At 44.5% G+C, this 24,602-nt stretch overlaps 1 protein-coding gene across 1 annotated transcript in view; it reads left to right on the top strand.

The window, feature by feature from the left end:
• The first annotated feature begins 16,733 nt into the window (after positions 1–16,733).
• ryr2a (ryanodine receptor 2a (cardiac)) overlaps positions 16,734–24,602 on the top strand; it is a 423,773-nt gene continuing 415,904 nt past the window's right edge. The window contains exon 1 of the mRNA XM_078405073.1: positions 16,734–16,852. Coding sequence (XP_078261199.1) covers positions 16,805–16,852 — 48 coding nt within the window. The 5' untranslated portion in view covers positions 16,734–16,804. The remainder of the gene's footprint in view (positions 16,853–24,602) is intronic.

Here is a 24,602-nt window from a genome sequence, read left to right as displayed (position 1 = left end):
TCAACACCAAAATAAGAACCCTGATGCGGCTGTGCTGGTGGCTTGAGACTTCAATAGGGGAAATCTCAAAAAGGTCATGCCCAACTTCTACCAACACATCACGTGTGTCACCAGGGGGGAAAGAACTTTGGACCACTGCTACACGCCGTTCAGGAAAGGCTACAAGGCCGTTTCTCTCCCTCCTTTTGGGAAATCTGACCACGCTGCCATTTTCCTGCTGCCGGAGTACAAGCAACGGATAGTACGGGAAGCGACAGTGACGAGGGACGTAAAGCGGTGGGCTGACCATTCAGAGGCCATGCTGCAGGATGCACTGAGCGAAGTCGACTGGAACATGTTCCAAGCAAGTTCCAGAAACGTAAATGAGTTTGCGGAAGCGGTTACGGACTTCATTGCCACAATAGCCGATACCATCATCCCCACGGTAAGGGTCAGTATCTTCCCTAACCAAAAACCCTGGGTGGACAGGTCTATTCGCGTGGCCTTGAATGCTCGCACCGCTGCTTACAACTCCGGTCTGGACGACTACAAGGGAGAGTCCTACCGACTGCGAAGGGCAGTGAAGGATACAAAAAGAAGGTACCGGGACAAGATGGAGTCACAGAAGGAGGAGCAGGACACCAGGCGCCTTTGGCAGGGGCTACGGACTATAACTAGCTACAGGTCCAGCACCCCCTCAACCGGAAGTGCCGGCTCCTCCTTAGCTGATGACCTGAACTCTTTTTATGCACGGTTTGAGACGGGTAACACCACCAGCTCGCCGTCTAAAAACAGCACCGAAAGGGCGCTGGCTAGCGAGGCTGGAGGGGGATCCACCGCCGGGGATGTGCACACATTCTCGGTGTCCGAGCATGAGGTGAGGTGGGCTCTGACGCGTGTGAACACGAGGAAAGCTGGAGGCCCAGATGGTATATCTGGGCGAGTACTAAAGTCTTGTGCTACTCAGCTTGCTCCAGTGCTCACCACAATATTCAACCTCTCCTTGGCAAAGTCCGTGGTCCCTGCATGCTTCAAAAGATCCATCATTGTACCGGTGCCAAAGAATGCCTCTCCAGCGTGTTTAAATGACTACCGACCGGTGGCCCTCACCTCGGTTGTCATGAAATGCTTTGAGAGGCTAGTCAAGAAGCACATCTATGCCCTCCTTCCTCGCAACATGGACCCACTACAGTTCGCATACCGTCCGAACAGGTCCACGGATGATGCGGTCTCCCAGGTTCTACACACCGCTCTCTCTCATCTGGACAGCCAGGGGGGCTATGTGAGGATGCTGTTCATTGACTTTAGTTCAGCATTCAACACAATAGTCCCCAGCAGACTGGTTGAGAAGCTGCTGGAACTGGGGCTTAACACCCCTCTGTGTGCCTGGGTCCTGGACTTTCTCACTGCCAGGCCCCAAGTGGTCGGGATGGGGCAACACACATCTAGCTCCCTCACCCTGAACATAGGATCCCCCCAGGGCTGCGTCCTTAGCCCCCTACTGTACTCCCTGTACACACATGACTGTGGGGCTAGGTTCAGCTCAAACTCCATCATCAAGTTTGCTGATGACACTGTGGTGGTGGGCCGGATCTCCAACAACGATGAGAAGGCCTACCGGGAGGAGGTGGCTGATCTGGCACTCTGGTGTCAGGACAATAGCCTCCTCTTGAATGTCACTAAAACAAAGGAGCTGATTGTGGACTTCAGAAGGGCTAAACATCCAAGGACGTACACGCCACTGGAGATAAATGGGTCTATTGGGATAGGGTGAGCAGTTTTAAATACTTGGGAGTCCGCATCGCAGAGGATCTGACGTGGGCAACGCACATTGCCGCACTGGTGGGTAAGGCTAAGCAGCGCCTTTACCACCTTAGACAACTGAGGAAATTCAGAGTGTCTCTGAGGATCCTTCATTGCTTCTACTCTGGGGCTGTAGAGAGCATCCTGTCCGGCAACATTACAGTCTGGTTTGGGAACAGCTCTGCCCAGGACAGGATGGCCCTGCAGAGAGTAGTGCGTTCGGCAGAACGCACCATGGGAACTACACTCGTCCCCCTGCAGGACCTATACATCAGGAGGTGCAGATCCAGAGCAAGCAAGATCATGAGGGACCCCTGCCACCCCAGTAACGGACTGTTCCAGATGCTACGATCAGGCAAACGCCTCCGCTGTCACGCTGTGAAAACGGAGAGGATGAGACGGAGCTTCTTCCCACAGGCCATCAGGACTGTCAACTTTTATAACCCCAGAGACTAAATTTTTGTCGACACTAATAGTAACTTATTAACTTTATTTATATGCTGTAACTGTAATTCTTTTTATGCACAACCCGCAGGCATTGCCACTTTCATTTCACTGCACATCGTGTATGTGTATGTGACAAATAAATTTGACTTGACTTGCATGGGTTTTCTCTGGCTGCTCTGGTTTCCTCCCACACTCCAAAGACATTCAGGTTTGTAAGTTAATTGGCTTTGGTAAAAATTGTATATTGTCCCCAGTGTATAGGATAGTGCTAGTGTAAGCGATAATCGCTGGTCGGCATGGACTTGGTGGACTGAAGGGCCTGTTTCCACACTCCATAATAAACATTCCATATAAACCAATGCCAAGAAAAAGTTGGTTCACTGCAACAATTAAGGGAAATTGTTCCTCCAGAGGAAAATGACTTTATAAAATGTCTTTACTAGTTGCAGAAGTGATGCTTCTATTTATTATTAAAGAACTCACTACGTTCAGCAATAACATTTTAATCATTGAAGCAAAGAAATGGACAGCATAGAAACAGACCATTTTGTCCCTTGACCTATGCCGACCATGATGCCTCATCCCATTTGCCTGTATTAGGCCAATTTACTTGGTAACCTTTCATATTCAAGTACCTGTCCAAATGCCTTAAAAATGTTGTAATGGTTTCTATCGTCACATAAGGTCATAAGTGATTGGAGTAGAATTAGGCCATTCGGCTCATGAAGTCTACTCCACTATTCAATCATGGCTGATCTATCCCTCCTAACCCCATTCCCCTGCATTCTCCCCATAATCTCTGACACATGTTCTAATCAGGAATCTATCTATCTCTGCCTTAAAAATATCCACTGACGGACTCCACAGCCTTCTGCGGCAAAGTATTCCACAGATTCACCACCCTCTGACTAAATAAATTTCCCCTCATCTCCTTCCTAAAAGAACGTCCTTTAATTCTGAGACTATGACCTCTTGTCCTAGACTCTCCCACTAGTGGAAACATCCTCCACATCCACTCTATCCAAGCCTTTCAATGACCCCCTCATTCTTCTAAACTCCAGCGAGCACAGGCCCAGTGCCGACAAATGCTCATCACAGGTTAACCTACAAATTCCTTGGTCCTTGTGGTAGTTTGTTCCAAATATTCGCCACTCTCTGTGCAAAATACTCATCCCTCAGATCTCCTTTAAGTTTCTCCTCACACGTCTTAAAGCTGTGTCATCTAGTTCCTCACTTTCTTGCCCTGGGAGAAAGATTCTAACTACCTCTCACATCTGTGCCCCTCTTAACTTTATGAACCTCTTTAAAGTCAACTCCCAGCCTCTCACATTCCAGATGGTGGAGAATATATTTACAAACTGAATATTAAAGTGATATATTTGTTACCAAACAGGCCTCACTGAAGCATCCAAAATTAATCAAGAAACCATTTAATCACTACATCTTGTAACCAGTTACTTGTTAATAAATTACTGTTTAGTAAGGTTTGAGAGTTCAGCCCCATTGTCAGCACTGGGTCAACAGAGGGTACTTAATTAGTTTTAGCTTTAGAGAAACAGCATAGAAACAGGCCCTTCGTCCCTTCAAGTCAACGCCGACCAGTGATCACCCAGAGACTTGTTCTATACTACACACCAGCGACAATTTACAGAAGCCTATTAACTTACAAACCTGCAAGTCTTTGGAATGTGGGAGAAAACCGGGGCACCTGGAGAAAACCCATGTACAAACTCCATACAGGCATCACCCACATTCAGGATCGAATCCAGGTCACTGGCGCTGTGAGGCAGTAACTCTACTGCTACTCCGCTGTGCCTTACTTGAGAGTAAGTCTTTTTATGCACGGCCTTGTGGTGAGATATATTAAATATCTGAACCGTAAATCATAGTAGGAGAGTAAAATGATTTGACTGCCGCTATCTACCCTGAACAATCATTCTGACCACTCCTTCCCTTTTAGCAGGGATCACAGAACACCATCCACACTGAGAGGAACGGAAAGACCAAGTGGAGAGTGGGGGATACATTGCTGATGGATGTGAAATGCTTCACATAAAAAGAGAGATCCCCCACAGACCACATCCAAAAATGTAAAAGAGAAAGGGATTTTAATGGCAGTATTTAGGAATAGCACCTTTAACTTCTCTATCCTCTCCCCAATATAACCCTTTGAATAACAAAGAATGATCAATGCCTCATTGAAGGAGTAAGGGTGTTGGCTAAGGGAAATGAAGGCCAGGTTTATGGTGATCAACAAAAGACACAAAATGTTGGAGTAACGGGTCAGGCAGCATCTCTGGAGAATGTGGATAGCTGAGGTTTCAGGTCGGGACCCTTCTCCAGACTGATTCAATTGTAATTGATTGTAATTAATTTATTGTAATTGTACTTAATTTATTAGCCAAGTATGTAGAAAACATACAAGGAATTTGATTTGTACCAAAAAAGCAACAAGACACACAACGACATAAAAATTAACATAAGCATCCACCACAGCGCACTGTGATGGAAGGCAATAACGTATTATCTTCTTCCTTCCTTTTCTCCCGCAGTTGGGGCAGTCGAACCATCCGCAGTCGGGACTATCGAAGCTCCCGCAGCCAGCGGACGAAGCTCCCGCGATCGGGACGGTCGAAGCTCCTGCGGTTGGAGCTCCCAAAGTCGATCCCTAACCAAGCGACCGCGAGCTCCACGATGTTAAGTCCACAGGCTCCCGTGGTTGGAGTCTCTATTGTCCCATGTACTTAGGTACAGTGAAATTCTTTGTTTTTGCATACAATACAAATAGTACACAAAGAGTCGCCACGTTTCCGGTGCCAACAAAGTGACAAAAGTACTCGTGAGAGTCATGTCGGTCCCTCTTCATTTTCGGCGCCCTCCATCCCCACCCCACCTCCGGCTCCCTCTTTTTTCTCAACGTCCTCTGCCGGCGTTTGTTGTGAGCTGATTGTAGGGGGGTTCGAGGAAGAAAGAACCCGACCCTTAACGTCACCGTGTTTTCCATTGGTGCTGCCTGACCCGCTGAGTAACGCTAGTTCTTTGTGTCTTTTTTTAATGTAATCCAGCTCCTGCAATTCCTTGTTTCTATGTGGTGATCAATACTTATCACAGGCTGCAATGTAGTTAGATGATAGATTTGCTACTTCTCACAGTCGGCTGAGTTAATCTGCCTTCAATGGCCATCTTCCTCCGTGCGGTAAGGGATGTTGTCAGTCACATCCCCCAGAGACTTCCTGGGCTTGAGTTGTCAAGGTTGTTCAGGTCAGCTGGGGTTTCACTTACTGATGTGCTCTGCCACTTGGAAAATTACTCTGAAAGATCCACTAGCTAGACATCCCCCAGAAATACTGCAGTGTTCACCTGGATTTCTAACATATAATCGGTGCTGCCCTGTTAATCCTATCTTTTAGTTTAGCTTAAGGAGACAGCTTGGAAACAGGCCCTTCAGCCCACCGAGTCCGCACTAACTGGCGATCACCCATACACTAGTTCTATCCGACACACTCGGGACAATTTTTACAGAAACCAATTAACTTACAAACCTGCACGTCTTCGGAGCATGGAAGGGAACCGGAGCACCCGGAGAAAACTCACGCAGTCACAGGGGGAACATACAAACTCTGTGCAACCAACACCTGTAGTCAGGATTGAACCCGGATCTCTGGCACTGTAAGGCAGCAACTTTATCGCTGCGTCTCTGTGCTGAAAATGTACATCTGTTTTTTGTAGGATTTCAAAATGCTGTTCAAATGCTGGTGTGGTACTGCCAGAGGAGCTGCCTGGAAAAGGTGCTGCACTATTGGAGAGAAACAGGACTGAGGGAGGGCATCGTTGTTGGAGAAGTAGTGAGGGAGTGGTGGACTGTGTGAGAGGCAGCAGTGGGGGAGTGGTGCACTGTGGGAGAGGCAGCAGTGGGGGAGTGGAGCACTGTGAGAGAAGCAGCAGTGAGGGAGTGGTGCATTGTTGGAGTAGTGAGGGAGTGGTGCACTGTGGGAGGAACAGTACTGAGTGAGTGCAGCGCTGTTGGAAAGGCAGTAACACATTGTATGGGGTTGTAGTGGAAACAGATACGAGTGTTGGATTTAAGAGGCTTTTAGAGCCTTCTAGGCATATGGATATGCAGGGAATGGAGGTGTATGGATTACGTGCAGGCGGAGGGGATTCATTTAACTTGGCATCATGTTTTGCCCACAGACATTGCGGGCAGAAGGACCTGTTCCTGTATTTAGTTTTGTTTAGAGTTACAACTTGCAAACAGGCCGTTCGGGCCACCGAGTCCGCGCCGACCAGCAATCACTTCCGTACACTAGCACTATCCTACACACTCGGGACAATTTATAATTTTTACCGAAGCTAATTAACCTACAAACCTGTACGTATTAGAGTGTGGCAGGAAACTGGAGCACCCACGCGGAGAAAACCCACGCGGTCCCAGGGAGGATGTACAGTCCAAACTCTGTACCGACAGCGGTGGTAGTCCGGATTGAACCTGTAAGGCAGCAAATCTACTGCTGTGTCACCGTGCCGCCCTCTGTCCTGTACTTCTCTATGTTCTATGTATGTTTTATGTTCAATGTAGATTTTACAAGAAGGCAATTTGTGCTGCGGCAACTAGGTAGGGAACAGAGTGATATCTCAGTGAATAAATTCACCTGTTATCCCGGTAATTGAAAAGAAGACTGAGTGCAGAATGTATTCCAGGTCGTGGGTCAACCATTGACTGAAAGCAGGAGCTGCTGAAATTGTCCTTATGCAACAAACATGAAAAACACAATTATCTACACTATTTTGCAGCAATTGTGATGATTGATCCTCTATCCTTTGCTATCTCCTTGGAGACTAAGGCCATAATGGGTAACTACATGGAATGCATCTGCAGAGTCTTGGCAAGAAGGCAAGTTTGCTTTTGCACTCAGTGAAATTATGACTTAATCCAACCATCTGTTGGAGAAAAATCAGTTTCATTACCTTGGTAAAATTGACACATGTTGGGTGAAAAGAGAAGGTCTTTCAAATGCTGTGGGGAATTCTGTTTTCCCAGTTTAGTTTAGTTTAGAGATACAGCGTGGAAACAGGTCCTTCAGCCCACCGATTCAATGCCGACCAGCGATCCCCACACATTAATACTGCTGTCCAACTGTTTTAGAAATTCCCATGGTTTGGTTTCTGGCTCAATATATACTAAAACATTTTTTTGTTATTATGAGTTTTACAGAATACCATGTTTACATATCTATTGTGCTGCTGCAAGTAAGAATCTAATTGTTCCGTTTCGGGACATATGACAATAAAATACTCTTGATCCTCACCACTTGAGGTTTCCGAGAATGATCCCGGGAATAATTAGGTTAACGTATGAAGAGTGTTTGAAGGCTCAGGGCCTGTACTCACTGGAGCTTAGAAGGATGAGGGGGGGGGGGGGGGGGGGGGAGGATCTCATTGAAACCTACTGGATAATGGAAGACCTAGATAGAGTTTAGTTGAATTTATTGCCACGTGTACGAAGTACAGTGAAAACCTTTGGATGGGAAATTGTGTTTCCAGTAATGGGAGAGTGTAGAACCATAACGGTTACGGAAGAAGGCAGGAGAATGGGATTGAGGTGGAGAAATAGATCAGGCATGATTGAATGGCGGAGAAGACTTGATGAGTTGAATGGTGTAATTCTGCTCCTATGTCTTATGGCCTTATGTCCTGGTAGCCTGATGAGGACCACCAATGACAAAGGTTTTGACATTGTTGTTCAGTTCTTTGACTTGAGTGCGTTAGACAATTGTCTTGCAATGGACAGTTCATAGACCCCATTGTTGATGGGAAGGAATGGAAGAAGAGATAAAGAGTAAATCAGTTGTACAAAAAAACAACTATGTCACCTGACAACATATTTGTGACATGTTATAAGGTAAACAATGATCAATCCAATTTAAATTAAATAATGTAGAAAACAAAAGCTGACAGATAAATAAACCAATTAACATTGATTGTTACATTTCTCTGTTGAGTTTATCAGTGTTGCTACGATATTATTCTTAGAAGGAGTAGAACTTTGTTTGTTCCTAAGGACTGGAAAAACTAATCTAAAAAATGTCACTACCCGGAGAGGAATGGAGATCATCATCAGATGATAGAAAATACACTGTGGCTGCTGAATTTAGAGTAGTTGATAATAATAATATTTAAAGGTGGAGGTTTTACAGCGCTCTGACAGATGAGGCAGAGGTTTTGAAGAAAAGACAACATGTTTCTACCTGGACCAGAAAACAGAAGGAATATACAGAAACAAGGAGCTGCAGATGCTGAATTTACCAGGGAAGGACACAAAGTGCTGGAGTAACTCAGCGGGTCAGGCAGCATCCCTGGAGAACATGGACAGGTGACTCTTCGGCTTGGGGCCCTTCTTCAGACTGATTGCTGGGGTGGGGAGAAGAAAAGCTAGAAATGTGCAGCTGGTTATGTCACAATCGTGGAGACAAAATGATGTTAACATTTCAGGTCAATAGCCTTTCATTGTGGAAGATTTTCCAGTTTAGTTTAGTTTAGAGATACAACGCAGAAAAAAAGCCCTTCGGCCCACCATGTCTGCGCCAACCAGTGATCCCCGCACGCTAAAACTATTCTACACACCAAGGGACAATTTACAATCTTTACCGAAGCCAATTAACCTACAAACCTGTACATCTTTGGAGTGTGGGAGGAAACCGAGCACCTGAAGAAAACCCACACGGTCACAGGGAGAATGCATAAACTCCGTACAGACAGCACCCATAGTCAGGATCGAACCCAGGTCTCTGGCGTTGTAAGGCAGCTACTCTACCAATCAGTGTGAAGAAGGGTCCCGACTCTAAACGTCGCCCATTTCCTCCACTGATGTTACCTGACCCTCTGAGCTACCCTGGCACTTTGTGTTTTGCTCAAGGTTCCAGTATCTGCAGGTTCTTGTGTTGGCCAATCAGTCTTTTCTGCTTCCCTGTAGAGGAAGTCCATTGATTACATTCTGAGGGTGAGGAGAGGGATGTAGGTTTGCAGGTCAATCAACACATCCAAAGAAGGGGACTGCTGGAGACTAGGCAACAGCCGGGACTTACCTGGATTGGGCACTGCTTACAAGAATTAGAGTGCAGACTGGACTTTAAAAATGGCGGACACTATTTCTGTACTCTTTGGGGGTAATCAGGGGATTGTACTTAGGTACGGCAATACTCTACTGGACTGTTTGGAAGAAAAGAATTTCACTGTGCGTTTGCACATGTGACAATAAGCACCATTGAACCATTTGTGTCATGATGGTAAAAATAATTACAGAACATCTCACGAACTCAGGATATCCAGAATTATTTTTTGGACATCTGAAAATCTGCAATTCTTTGTTTCATAAAGACCTGTTAACTATTTGTTGGTATGAGCTGATACAGGTCCTCCACCAATTTTCCGGCAATAGGTGTATTTTTTTATCCGGACAAAATTACAAGAGCACACTTGAAATCTCAACCCCCAGAAGTCCCCCCGGAAATGTAGCGTCGAGGCCGGGTGAGGCGGTCGATCTCGACCTCATCAGGACTTACACGGCGATCGACGGGTCGCATTTGCTCCCTGCGGCCGGGGCTCTGGAACTAGCAGATCCGTTCCCATGGCCGACTTATGAGGCCGACTTTGCGGCCCGGTATCTCAGTTCCTCGGCTGCCTAGGCGAACCATTCTAGTACTGTTGGCTCCTCTCAGAGGCCGTGACCTCTGAAGGAGTGTAGCGTAGGTTCACCAGGTTAATTCCTGGGATGGCAGGACTGACATGAAAGAATAGGTCGACTGGGCTTGTATTCACTGGAATTTAGAAGGATGGGAGGGGATCTTATAGAAACATAAAATTCTTAACGGATTGGACCGGCTAGATGCAGGAAAAATGTTCCCCATGTTGGGGGAGTCCAGAACCAGGGTCACAGTTTAAGAGTAAGCGGTAGGCCATTTAGAACTGAGATGAGGATTTTTTTTTCACCCAGAGAATTGTGAATCTGTGGAATTCTCTGCCACACAAGGCAGTGGAGGCCAATTCACTGGATGTTTTCAAGAGAGAGTTAGATTTAGCTCTTCGGGCTAATGGAATCAAGGGATATAGGGAAAAAGCAGGAATGGGGTACTGATTTTGGATGATCAGCCATGATCATATTGAACGGCTCTGCTGGCTCAAAGGGCTGAATGGCCTACTCCTGCACCTATTTTCTATATTTTCCATGTTTTTCTAAAATGGATAACCCAAAAAGGCTCTGGAACCAGGGGTGCCGGAAAATCTGCATCAGAATTAGGATAATCTGATTGCTGCTTTCAATCAGTGGTGTTTTTGAGCTGGAATGTTCACAAACCCAAGCTCAAAGCCATACAAGTAGAGATTTGTCCACAGTCTGACGTCATTGTGCGTAGCTGCAGACTATATTTACAATACTAAGGTTATCTAGTGACCTGTGCTGGAGAATGAAGCGTACCAAACAGATAAAGCTGAAGCAATAAGAAATAGAGAACCAAAGGGTTCATTGGTAAGAAATACTAAGGGCCATATATGGGTAAAATTGAGTTTATAACTGTGAATATAGAGAGAAAGGTGAAGACGAGTTTATGTAGGATCCCCTACATTCCATCCAGGACATTGAAAAGCATTTTATAGCCAATTATACACTTTTAATATGTGGGCGCTGTTAAGAAGCCAATTTGTGTACAGCAAACTCCCAGGAAGAAAATTATATATTTGTACCATTAATTCATAGAAAGTGGGTGTCAGTGGTTAAGTCAGCTTGTATTACCTGTCCATCAACACCTAAACTGTGTTGAATTTCAGAGGGTGGTTAAAATTCATCGAATTGTAGTAGGTGTGGAATTACATGTAGGTCAAACACCAGGCAAAAATGGCAGATTTAAAAAAAAGACAACGTGCTTGTGTAACTCAGCGGGTCAAGCAGCATCTTTGGAGAACATGGATAGATGACATTTCAGGTCGGCATCCACCTTCAGACTCCTGACCCAAAATGTCACCTATCCATGCTCTCCAGAGATGCTGTCTGACCTGCTGAGTTACTCCAGCATTTGTGTCTTTTTTGCAAAAAATACCTACAGCATCTGCAGTTCCTTGTTTATACAAAAAGGGTAATTTTTGGTCCAGAATGTATATTAGCGAATTGGATAGAATTTTATGGCAATTGGGTGGCTTTGATGAATTATGAATACATGTCAATTTTTACAGATTTAAAAAAAATGATTGAATTTAGGTCTTCTAACATTTGGCTGAAGAGGGGCACTGACCTGAACTGAAGCTTGTCCATTCCTTCAGGACCCTTCATCAGTTTTAAGAAGAGTCCCAACCTGAATCATCACCTGTCTATTGCCTCCAGATGTGCCTGACCAGCTGAGATCCTCCAGCACTTTCTGTTTTGTTCTTAAATCAGGACAAATGTGATAGCAACTTGTCCTTTAAGACTATTATTACAACAACTGTGGCACAATGGCGCAGCTAGTAAAGCTGCTGCCTCACAGTACCAGACACCCGAGTTCAATCCTAACCTCACTGTGTGGAGTTTGCACGTTCTCCCTGTGACACCCCCCTCCCCCGTGAGTTTCCTCCAGGTGCTCTGGTTTCCTCCCACATCCCAAAGACGTGCGGGTTTGTAGGTTAATTGACATCTGTAAATCGCCCCTAGTCTGTAGGGAGTGGATACAAAAGTGGGATAACGCACAACTATTGTGAACAAGTGATCGATGGGTGGTGTTGACCCGGTGGGCCGAAACTCCCGTTTCCATGTTGTGTATCTTTCAATCAATTCAATCAGCAAAATGGTTGGTCTTGATCAGAAGTTAAGACCAAGACTGAGACACTAAAGGTGAGATAATTGAACTAGTGCACTCACGGTGACAATGGGTCTAAATCTCATCTCCAGCTCGGCCCCGAAGACCTGGAATTGGAAGGATGAGAGTGTCAGTGACACTGGTGGACGCTGGACAAAGGAGAACGGGGGGAGGGGGGTCTAGCCTTCTGCGCATGCAAGGTCGGCTGCAGGAGGCGCTTCCTGAATGAGGTGATGACTGCAACAGGCCTTTATGGTCAGCTGCAGCTTGGACTGTGTAAAATGGCACGGAAATTTGGTGACTATTGCATGTGGACACAGTGGGTTCCATGCATGGGGTACTTAATTGGGGATTGTCTTTATGTATGGCAACAATTGCACTGATATATATGCAACGTGACAATAAAAAAACCATTGAACCATGCAATAGTGGTTTATTTGTCACATAATGCAACAACACAGTGAAATACGCATGCTGGCGTCGCCATTATTGGCGCCATTATTCAAAGTCCAAAGTCATTGTCCTTTGTCCAGTCATTGAACCATTGTCTTTCCTGCCTTATTTTAATTCCCACAATACTTTCTGGTGTCCTCTTATGTACTCATTAGGTCAGCTGCTCCCAGTTGGTTATGCCACATTCCAAGCAGCCACTAGGAGGTACACAAGACCAGTCCAACAAGGATCCATGTGACCTGTGAAACTATGTACAAAGGATTGTGTCAGCAAAGTTTAAGCATAAAAACTTGTGAATACAGTAAACCCAAAGGTCATTGTCTTATAGTGCAGACACAAGTCCCCAAGAATGTTTTGATTCTTGTGAATAAGAATAAAGGGATAGGCTTTCTAATATATAGTTAAAATTCAAATTAATTCAGTTGAGCTTTCCCTGGACATTGTAGGCAAAGACATGGATTTTCTTTTTCAAACATTCATAAATTATGGACACATTCTCAAGAATTTTATGATAAATATGAATGATAATAAAGAGGTAGGCTTTTCTAATACGTAGTTAAAATGTACATTAATTTAGTTTGCATTTTCCTGGACAAATATACATTGAATGTAGATTAGTTTAGTTTGTGCTCACCTGTACTGAGGTACAGTGAAAAGCTTTTTTGTTACATGATTACAATCATGTCATCCACAGTGTACAGATAGATACATGATAAAGGGAATAATGTTTAGTTCAAGATAAAGTCTGGTAAAGTCCGATTAAAGATAGTCCAAGGGTCTTCAATGAGGAAGGTCGGGACTGCTCTCTAGTTGGTGATAGGATGGTTCAGTTGCCTGATAGCAGCTGGGAAGAAACTGTCCCTGAATCTGGAGGTGTGCGTTTTCAAACTTTTGTACATCTGGCCTGATGGGAGAGGAGAGAAGAGGTGAGACCTATCCCTGATTATGATGGTGGCCTTGCTAAGGTAGCATGAAGTGGTTAATGTGCACCCAACACAAAATGTCCAGACATTTCTCTCACTGCTGTAATGAGTGTTTGTTTTATCAAAGCTGTTTTAACAAAGTGTTACAGAACGAAAAGGAAAGATTTGCATTAATGTGAATTACTTGCAACATCAGGCCTCCACTGCAATGGACTGTTTTCCCAAACGCATTGATTGATTGCGTATGCATCAAGAAATGTGAACTATAAAATAAAAATTGACCCATAAATTCCATGAGAGGGAATATTTATTCCGTGTCTGAGATTTCTTGGTAGTGATTTATGAATTTCGTAAGGGAGAATTTCCTTTACCCCGAATTGCTGTAACACGGGGGTTGGCTGTATTCAGGGACAGACCTGGAGAATAGTGTATAGTTTTGCCAAGGATGCAGTGCAGTGCAGATTCACTGGATTACTTCCAGAGATGGTGGATTTGCCATATGATGAGAAATTGGGTATATTCTGCAGTTTAAAAAGGATCAGAGACAATCTCATTGATGTTTTACAGAATTCTTAGATAGACACAAAATGCTGGAGTAACTCAGGCACTCCAGCATTTTGTGACTATCTTTGGTGAAAACCAGCATCTGCATTTCCTTCCTACACTTTACAGAATTTACACAAGGAACTTCAGATACTGAAATCTTGAGCAAAACACAAAGTGCTGGAGCAACTCAGTGGGTCAGGCAATATCAAGAGAAAAGGAAAAGGTGACTCTTTGGGTCAGTACTCATCTTCAGACTCTGTTCACCTATTCTTTTTCTCCAGCGATGATCTCTGACCCGTTGAGTCACTCCAGCATTTTGTGTCTATCTTTGGTATGAACCTGCTGTTCCTTCCTACAGTAACTCAGCGAGTCAGGTAGCATCTGTGGAAGGAATAGATTGGTGACGATTGTGTTCTGGAACATTCTTCAGAAACCAGGGATCAGTGTCAGAATAAGTAAATCACCATTTAAGGCTGAATTGTGGAGCAATATCTCAAATTGGAGGGAAATAGAATCTTGGAATTCTCTACTCCGAAGTGCAGGAGATTCAGATATTCAGATCGATCGATTTGGGGTGACACAATGGTGCAGCAGTAGAGCTGCTGCCTTACAATGCCAGCTCCGGTTTCGATCCTGACCTCGGGACCTGTCTCTATGGAGTTTCCCTGTGACCATGTGCGTTTCCCCCGGTTTCCTCCCACATTCCAAAGACGTGTAGATTAATTAGCTTCTGTAAATTATCACGTGTGTACCAGAGAAATAGTGTATGGGTGATCACTGTTCGGTCCGGACTCGGTGGGCCGAAGGGCCTGTTTCCACGCTGTATCTCTAAACTAAATTAAACTATTTAGTTGCAATATTAACTCCACATCCCTCCCCTCCAGCCCCCTTTCACCCCTCTAACAAGGGCATGTTATTCGTAGAACATAGAACAGTACAGAAAGTGCTGGAGTAATTCAACGGGTCAGGAAGCATCTCTGGAGAACATGGGTAGGCGATGTTTCTGGTCGGAACCCATCTTCAATCAGATTAAATCATGCTCTACGCAAGATTCCAGCATCTGCAGTTCCTTGTGTGTACATAAAGTGCAGCACAGGAACAAGCCCTTCAGCCTACAATGTCTGTACTGAACATGATGCCAAGATTCAATGGATAAACATGGATCCGCAAATAGGCTTAAAGTGCTGGAGTAACTCAGTGGGTTAGGTAGCATCTCTGGAGAAAAAGGATACGTGACGTTTCGGGTCAGAACACTTCAAACTGAACTGAAAAGTCGCCCATCCTTTTTCCACAGAGATGCTGCCTGACCTGCTGAGTTACTCCAGCACTTTGTGTCTATCTTTGGTTTAACAAAAATAAACATAGTGTTGGAGTAACTCAGCGGGTCAGGCAACATCTCTGGAGGTGCTGTCCGACCTGCTGAGTTACTCCAGCACATTGTGTGTGTGTGTGTGTGTGTGCTTATGCCATGATTCAATGTCACGGCTTGTGGTGGTTCACAAGTAGATCTACCTACCTGCGCTGCAGGTCTCTCCACTCCACAGTTCAGTTCTTCCGAGCGGCACAGTACTTGCACCATTCCGCTTTACATTGCGACAAAACAAAAAAATAGTGAGAGAGACAGAGGAGGTGGGAGGGTTGAAAGGGGAGGAAGTTTTGGAGAGTGGGAAGTCAAGTCAAGTCAAGTCAATTTTATTTGTATAGCACATTTAAAAACAACCCACGTTGACCAAAGTGCTGTACATCTGATTAGGTTCCAATGGGGAAAAAAAAAAGAAACATACAGTAGCACGCAAACAGTTCACAGCGCCTCCTCAATGAGCCTCAAACGCTAGGGAGTAGAAATAGGTTTTGAGCCTGGACTTAAAGGAGTCGATGGAGGGGGCAGTTCTGATGGGGAGAGGGATGCTGTTCCACAGTCTAGGAGCTGCAACCACAAAAGCGCGGTCACCCCTGAGCTTAAGCCTAGACCGCGGGATAGTGAGTAGCCCCAAGTCGGCCGACCTGAGGGACCTGGAGTTAGAGAGGTGGGTTAGAAGATTAGAATTAGGGAAGGGAAGAGGGGAATGAGAGGTGGTGGGGGGATGGGGAAGAGGGGGAGAGAGTGGAGATATGGTGGAAGTGGGGGAGAGAGAGGGGGTGGAGAGAGATGGGGGTGGAGAGAGGGGGAGAGGGGTGGGAGAGAGGGGGTGGAGAGAGAGGGGGTGGGGAGAGAGGGAGTGGAGAGAAAGTGGGGTGGACAGAGAGGGGGGGATAGGGAGGGGGTGAAGAGAGAGGGAAGTGAAGAGAGAGGGGGTGAAGAGAGGGGGGTTGAGGGGGAGAGAGGTGGGGGGAGGGGGGTGGAGAGAGATGGGGGTGGAGAGAGATGGTGGTGGACAGGGGAGGGAGGGGAGAGAGAGGGGGTGGACAGGGGGGAGAGGGGGAGAGAGAGGGGGAGAGGGAGGGGCAGAGGGGGAGAGGGGGGGGAGAGGGAGGGGCAGAGAGGGGAGAGGGGGTGGAGAGAGGGGGTGGAGAGAGGGGGTGGACAGGGGGGAGAGGGGGAGAGAGGGGGGGGTGGAGAGAGAGAGGGGTGGGAGAGGGGGGGTAGAGGAGGGGGAGAGGGGTGGAGAGGGAGGGGCAGGGGGGAGAGGGGGGAGAGGAGGGGGTATTTATGCGCGCGCGCACGCGCAGAGTGGACGTGCACGCGCAGAGTGGGCGATCCCCGGAGCGGGAGGGGGCGCGCGGAGAGAGAGCATTTGCAGCTCTGCGCTTGAGAAGGAAGGAGCCCGTGTGTGTAACCGAGGGGACGGGCTCCTGCAACCTGCCTCCGGATCCCCACTCTCTGCAGCCATGGCTGAGGCGGGGGAGGGAGAGGACGAAATCCAGTTCTTGCGGACTGTAAGTAACCCAGTTGATCATTAATTTCATCCCCCCCCCAGACCCTTTATTCGTGCATTAAATAATCCCACCCTACACCCCTCCTCCTGCCTTGGATTTATATTAGCCGCATTTGAATCAATGGTATTAGTGTTGTACTGCACTTGCTGATGCGCTGACGCCAAATGCACGCTGTTCGCTCTGTTTGCAGTGATTTCACATTCAAATAATTTCCTCGGCTATTTCTTACTGTCCGCTCCATTTTTTTTTGTAGAGGAAAAAAAAAATGTTTGGGGTGACCAAATAAAAGGAGCTTAATTGAAGTGTCCTTTCCCTGCTGAAGACACCTTTAATGTCCCGTTGTGCGGATCATATGTGACCAGAAGCCAATGTGTCTAATTTGATTTTTGTCAATGGCAGGAGTTTAGTGTTGGTGTATTATTTTAACTGTCCCTCGATGCACACACACACACACACACACACACATACTAGTGCAAGAGTTGGTGGGAATGTCGTAATTCCAGAAACCAGTCAGGGAATGCCTGCGGTGGTCTGGGTTGTGTCAGAAGCACAGAGGTAAACCGTTGCTTCTCAGTTCTGCTCGAACGAGCATGTTTCATGTTGCAGAAGACACACACACACAGTCACCGTCTCTACCCACGATTGCCCAGTTGAAAAGCAATGCAGTTGCCTCGTCCCCCCCCCCCTTCCCCCTCCTCCTTCCCTTACTGCAAACATCTGTCTTACAAACCAATTGTAACGACCGATCCATTTAATGTTTGGTCTCCTTTGCTCGTTGATGCAGTTAATTTCCGCAGAACATGTATTGGGGAGTGCAGAACCGCCGTTGTGTTTTACGCGTCCAATCTAAATACTGCTCGCGTTGCAAAAAAATGCACAATCATCAAAAAAGAGTGCAATTTACATTCTCTGATTTATAATTCAAGATTTAAAATCGAGGATTGGACAGCAGGGAGTTGTAAAGCGCGGGTATCCACAACCTGGGACTAGACACGCTATGCGCAAGTGTCTTTTTAAACAGGTCTTCCTGCGTTTTGCATTTGGATATTTACACAAAGTTTCCGAAGGGTCAGGTTGAACAAGGAACCCGTAAAAGTAGGGAAGCGAACAAGATGTTGCACCGAGCTAGAAGTTTTCGTCATCTGCCGGGCGTTTGGCATTGCCAGCACTGCAATATTTGGCAGCAATTAGATCACACAAACAGGGAATGTGTCGAGTTAGCTCATGAGGGCTTTGGCGCAGGTAACACCCGCAGAGATTTCACCCAAACTTTGGTGAAATTACCTTGAACCAGAAGGCAAAAAAGGAAAATAAAACCACAATGATCTCTGCTGTGTGTGTTTGGAATTTCAAATGACAGCCCCTCAGCCTCATGAAAACTGTGCGCAGCAGAGATAGACCATTGTTTTAGTTGCGTGGACATCGTTAGTATTGCTTCAGAGGCGAGGCCGAAATAATCTAGCAGGGGTAAACACCAGAAACACCAGCTTTCTGTGTGAAGTTTTCATCCCAACCTACTAATTTGTACATCGTGTCAATGTGGTCAACTGCAAAGCATAAAATGAAGGGGCATCTCCAAGTGTTTATTAAAATCTTTCAACATGCTTTACCAATCATAAAAACACAGAAAATAGGTGCAGGAGGAGGCCATTTGGCCCTTCGAGCCAGCACCGCCATTCATTGTGATCATGGCTGATTATCTGTAATCAGTAACCTGTGCCTGTCTTCTCCCCATATCCCTTGATTCCACTAGCCACTAGAGCTCTATCTAACTCTTAATATCCTTATACATTAACCACGTGAAAGCTTTTAAAATGTACTGAAATCTGAATACATTTTACCATCAGTGCTTTTTTAAAATTTCTCATGATCTTCAGTCTTGCCAAAACACCCTAATATGCATTCCTTTGGTAGTCACAAAATGCTGGAGTAACTCAGCGGGACAGGCAGCATCTCTGGAGAGAAGGGATGGGTGACGTTTTGGTTTGAGACCCTTCTTCAGTCACCCATTCCTTTCTCTGTAGAGATGCTGCCTGTCCCGCTGAGTTACTCCAGCACTTTGCGCCTATCGTCGGTTTAAATCAGCATCTGCAGTTCCTTCCTATGCATTCCTTTGGCATTGATAAGTATATACTGTATGCAATACAATTTAATATTTGAAATTGTTACTGTTTAGAATTGCAAATGCTTTTTATTTGTAAAAAGGCTGGGGGGACTAGTGCAGATGGGACACGCTGGTCGGTGTGGGCAAGTTGGGCTGAGGGGCCTGTTTCCATGCTGAATTACTCTTTGCCTCTAATGTGAACATCTATTACATTTTGCCATTAGGGAGTACGAATCTGCAAATTCTCTCAATGCCCTTGGAAACACATGGGCAATGACACATGGGTTTTGCATTCAACTTGGTGTGCACCAGGTTTGCCAGCACTCAGCCAGGTTTGAAGGCATTGGGCCTGTACTCACTGGAGTTTAAAAGGATGAGGGGGGACCTCATTGAAACTTACGGGATTGTGAAAGGCCTGGATAGAATGGATGTGGAGAGGATGTTTCGACTAGTGGGAGAGTCTAGGACTAAAGGTCATAGCCCCAGAATAAAAAAACATACCTTGACAAAGCAGATGAGGAGGAATTTATTTAGTCAGACGGTGGTGAATCTGTGGAATTCATTGCCACAGACTGCTGTGAAGGTCAGGTCAATGAATATTTTGAAGGTGGAGAGTGACAGATTCTTGATTAGTTAGGGTGTCAGGAGTTATGGGGACAAGGCAGAAGAATGGGGTTGAGAGGGAAAGATAAATCAGCCATGATTGAATGGCGGAGTAGACTTGATGGGCCAAATCGCCTAATTCTGCTCCTAGAAATTATGAATTTATGAACGGATCCTTTTTGTTGAGTAAGTCTTCCCACTGTGTTCCATTTAGAAATTTAATTCAAATGGTCTTAGTGGATTTAACACATGAAAATGCAAGTGAACTCAGCTGATTGTTCTCAGGTTGTTTATTGTAATAAGACTGATATAAGACTGTGCCAAAGGATGAAGAATTGAGTTGCCTTCCCTCAAAAAAAATCCAAATGATAAGCAAATGATTGAATGAGATTTCCTCTGAGCTCATGCTTGTTTTCAAGCTGAGAGAGGAGTGAGAATTGCAATGTCCAGGTTCCGGAGCAGCTTCTTCCCACCAACCATCAGGCTATTGAACGCTACGTATTCCAACTAAGCTCCGAACTATGAACTACCTTGATTTGCACTAGAGACTTTGAAAAGGCTTTGTTTTGTTTTTGCACTATATGTCTTTTTAAAAATGTATCGAACTACTTGTTGTGTATTATGTTATCTGCTGAGTACTATGTTTACATCAAAGATAGACGCGTAGTGCTGGAGTAATTCAGTAGGTCAAGCTGTATCTCTGGAGAACATGGATAAGTGATGTTTTGGGTCGAGATCCTATTTCGGAATGATTGCGAGGGAGGGGAAAAAAAACCTAGAAGATAAGAGGAGGCCGGACATATCACACCCGGCAAAATATAACATCAGAGTAAGGGGTTCCCAGATAGGCAGATTGTTGGATAGAAACTGGTGTGAGCCCAAAAGAAATAAATAGTTGCGAACTATAAAGCTTGTTGAAGGATTTTCGGTGTGGGGGAAGAGGCGGAAAGAAACTGGTTCAAGATCAACCAGGGTTATAGAGTCATAGAGTCTTAGAGCGAGGAAACAAGCCCTTCAGCCCAACTTGCCCACACAGGCCAACATGTCAATTTTCAGGCTCAGCGATCATTTCGCTGAACACCTCTTGAGAATTGTGGTGAGGAACAAATTGTCTCAGTTTCCTGACATCTTAAGGTTTCTTGCTTCCACTGATATGTTTTAACCAATATTTATATTACAAATAAAAGTAATTTCTCATGATAGTTTCGCAAATTTGAATTAATAACTGTGCGCCATGTTAAGTACTTACTCCTTGATTTCCATGTGGAGTGTATTCGATACACATCATTGTCATGGGTAAAACATTGCCATTCCCTTAATATAACAAACAAGTTAGGAATGCTGCCTTGAAGATAAAAGCTTTGAACCAAATGAACATCGACTTTCAGTTAGATTTTCTTGCCTCCAGTTCCTTCCCTACTTTCAGTCTGATGCTGCCTGACCCACTGAGTTATTCCCAGCACTTTGTGTCTATCCTCATTTGGATCCATTTGCCATTGGTCTTTGGTTATAATGATACTCAGCGTATGCTTTAGAAATAGTACCTTACTTTCCATCTGGGCATCTTGCAGCCTTTGGTATTCAATATCAAATTCTCCAGGCAGCTAGTTTTCTCTGTCTGTATCAGAACTGATGATTTCTGTTGTAACAATAAGGAACCATTGAACCATTTTGTCTGCATTCTTAATCTCTTACGATCTTCCTCATAGATGATCTTCAATTTTTCTTCGTCTGGTTACCCCATTAACTAATTTCTTCATTTTAAATTAAAACGATTCAGATGTTTTTCTTAAAAGAGGCAGGACCCATTAATTCATTTTGTTTTATTGTAGAAGGATCTATTTCAGAGCAGGAAATGTTTGGTACAATTGCATGAAAGGATGCATTAAGATATAAAGATGAATTGTGATCCTCCTGGTATTTTTGTTGAGAGATTATTTTATTCCCATTTTATTTCCATGCCAACCCTAACTTCACCCTATCACAGATTTCCTCTCTGTCGTGTCCATCTCCCCCACCTTCTCCGTACTTTAAGACAAATATGTTTCCCCTCTCTTCAGGTTTTGGCAAAGACCTTCGAACTGAAATGTTAGCACGGTTTCTGTCTCCACAGACGCTGCCTGACCTGCTAGGTCTTTCCAATATTTTCTGTTTTTATTTCAGATTTCCAACATCTGCAGTGTTTTTTAAAATTTTCATATATGCGGCCATATTTGAAGCAGGAAAGCAGTCAAAAACTCAAGTTACATATTTATCAGGCAATTATGTGTTTTAATAACCTGCCAAGATGTTACAGTAACTCCACTCCGCCTTTGGTTTACCCAATCAACCCTGTTTAGCTACAGTTTAATAAGTCCATTTCATGCAGCAATATTATCACCAGTCAGATTGTTTTGATGTATTAATTTAGTGTTATGAAAAATCCTCTCGGCCAAGAGATTCACTGTGACACCATTTCCATCTGATCAGAACCTGTATAAAATTCTCAGAAATAATATGACTGTAAATATCAGTACACTCTTAGATTAAAATCACAAATATCGATGCATATGTTATTGATTTTTTGTTCTGAGCAAATATGGTTTAATTGATTTTTCGCCATTTATTATCAAATACAGGATTGAAGAGGGCGAGTGCTTATTATAAAATTATAAAAGGACTGGACAAGCTAGATGCAGGAAAAATGTTCCCAATGTTGGGGGAGTCCAGAACCAGGGGCCATAGACTAAGAATAAAGGGAGGCCATTTAAAACTGAGGTGAGAAGAAACTTTTTCACCCAGAGAGTTGTGAATTTGTGGAATTCTCTGCCACAGAAGGCAGTGGAGACCAATTAATTGCATGAATTTAATAGATAGAGCTCTAGGGGCTAGTGGAATCAAGGAATATGGGGAGAAGGCAGACACAGTTTACTGATTGTGGATCATCAGCCATGATCATAATGAATGGTGGTGCTGGCTTGAAGGGCCAAATGGCCTCCTCCTGTACCTATTTTCTATGTTTTCTATGTTAATCCATTAGAAGTCATTAGAAGGTTGATTAGTCGCGGTCAAAGCAAACTAGTGCGGTGGAGGAGAGAAAATGTAAAAATTGTCCCTAGTGGGTGTAGGATAGTGTTAATGTGCGGGGATCGCTGGGCGGCACGGACTTGGAGGGCCGAAAAGGCCTGTTTCCGGCTGTATATATATGATATAATATGATATGATATGAATACTGGAAAAGCTGAAGAGAACCTTGAATGAAGGAGAGAAGGAGACAGAAGTATGTGCAATAAGAGAAACACTGGTGCAGCGGTAGAGTTGCTGTCTTACAGCGCCAGAGACCCGGGTTTGATCCTATCTATGGGTGCTGTATGTGCAATAAGAGAAACACTGGTGCAGCGGTAGAGTTGCTGTCTTACAGCGCCAGAGACCCGGGTTTGATCCTATCTATGGGTGCTGTTTGTACATTCTCCGTGACCCATGTGGGTTTTCTCTCTGATTTCCTCCCACACTGCAAAGATGTACAGGTTTGCAGGTTAATTTGTTTTGGTAAGAATTGTAAATTGTTCCTAGTCCGCAAGATGGTGATAGTGTAAGGGTATCACTAGTTGGCATGGACCCGGTGGGCCGAAGGGCCTGTTTCCACGCTGTACTTCTGAGATGTTTTCTGAGATGAGAATAATTGACATCTCATTAATGAGGGGCAGGCATTTGGTCTGCCACCACTGGTATTTCTGTGTATCAGGATGAAAATTATTGCTTTGACGAGACCCTTTACTAAAATTGCTAAACCCATTTGCGTTGTCTTATTAAAGGAAAGAAATCGATTAAATATGGAAAATTGTTGATCACAAATGAGAATAGTGTGACAAGTTGCGTGCAGCTTTTGTCATATGTGAGAAATTGCATTATGGTTATTGCAAGCAAATTATTTGTAAGTACATTTTTGGTAGTTAATATTTAAATGAATGCTAGCTTTAAATGAATGCTACCATATATCCCAATGAGCAGTTGGAAACCTGAATATTTAAAGAAAAGAGGTTGTGACATATAACCAATATTATAAATTGGAATTTCAAAATTGTAAATATTTAGTTTAATTTGTTGTAAAGTGTATCGAGGTACAGTGAAAAGCTTTTGTTGCGTGCGATCCAGTCAGCGGAAAGACAATGCATGCTCACAATTGAGCAATCCACAGTGTATAGATACATGATAAAGGTAATAATGTGAATAACGTTTAGTGCAGGATAAAGTCTAATTAAAGATGGTCCAAGGGTCTCCGATGTGGTAGATGGTAGCTCTAGACTGCTCTCTACTTGCTGGTAGGATGGTTCAGTGAACTGATAACAGCTGGGAAGAAACTGTCCCTGAATCTGAGGTGTGCGATTTCGCACTTCTCTACCTCTTGCCTGATGGGAGAGGGGAGGAGAGATAGTGCTTCACGTCCTTGATTATGCTGCTGACCTTGCTGAGACAGCGCAAGGTAGAGATGGAGTCAATGGAAGGGATGTTGGTTTCTGTAATGGTCTCGGCTACGTCCACAATTCTCTGCAATTTCAATTTGGAAACGTGATGTTGACATTTGTTTTTTTTAATGGTCTATTGCATGTATCTGCAGATTCCTTCGAGTTTAATGCAGCTTCTCTGGGAAAAATATTTGTGATAAGAACTGTCTCTGCACTGCAAATGGACTGATAAGGGTGATTTAACAATAATCTGGTTATTCCTAAAATGCACTTGTCGGACAATCTGTGCTGATAAGGAGCAGAAATGTTCTCACTGTTAATTTGCAATGCCATTTTATTTCAGGAGTGCTTTTAAGGATTGCACCTTGAATGGAGCAAGTCGTGATATAGATGGATGAAAGGATGTGTTGTCCTGAGAAGTATTTTAGGGAGTAAGACCCTTCTACAGCCTGTAATAGTCTTGTTTAAACATTTTGAATCGTAAGAAAAAGAACTTATATTTATGCAGTAGCTTTCATCCTTTAACACAGCCAAAATGATTTGCGGTCAGTGAAATACTATCACAACGTTTAAGAAACATTTAGACAGTTACATTGAT

This window comes from Rhinoraja longicauda, chromosome 9, assembly GCF_053455715.1.
Source record: "Rhinoraja longicauda isolate Sanriku21f chromosome 9, sRhiLon1.1, whole genome shotgun sequence".
NCBI classification, from domain to species: domain Eukaryota; kingdom Metazoa; phylum Chordata; class Chondrichthyes; order Rajiformes; family Arhynchobatidae; genus Rhinoraja; species Rhinoraja longicauda.
Note: the sequence above shows the minus strand (reverse complement) of the source record. Positions and strands in the feature narration are given on the sequence as shown.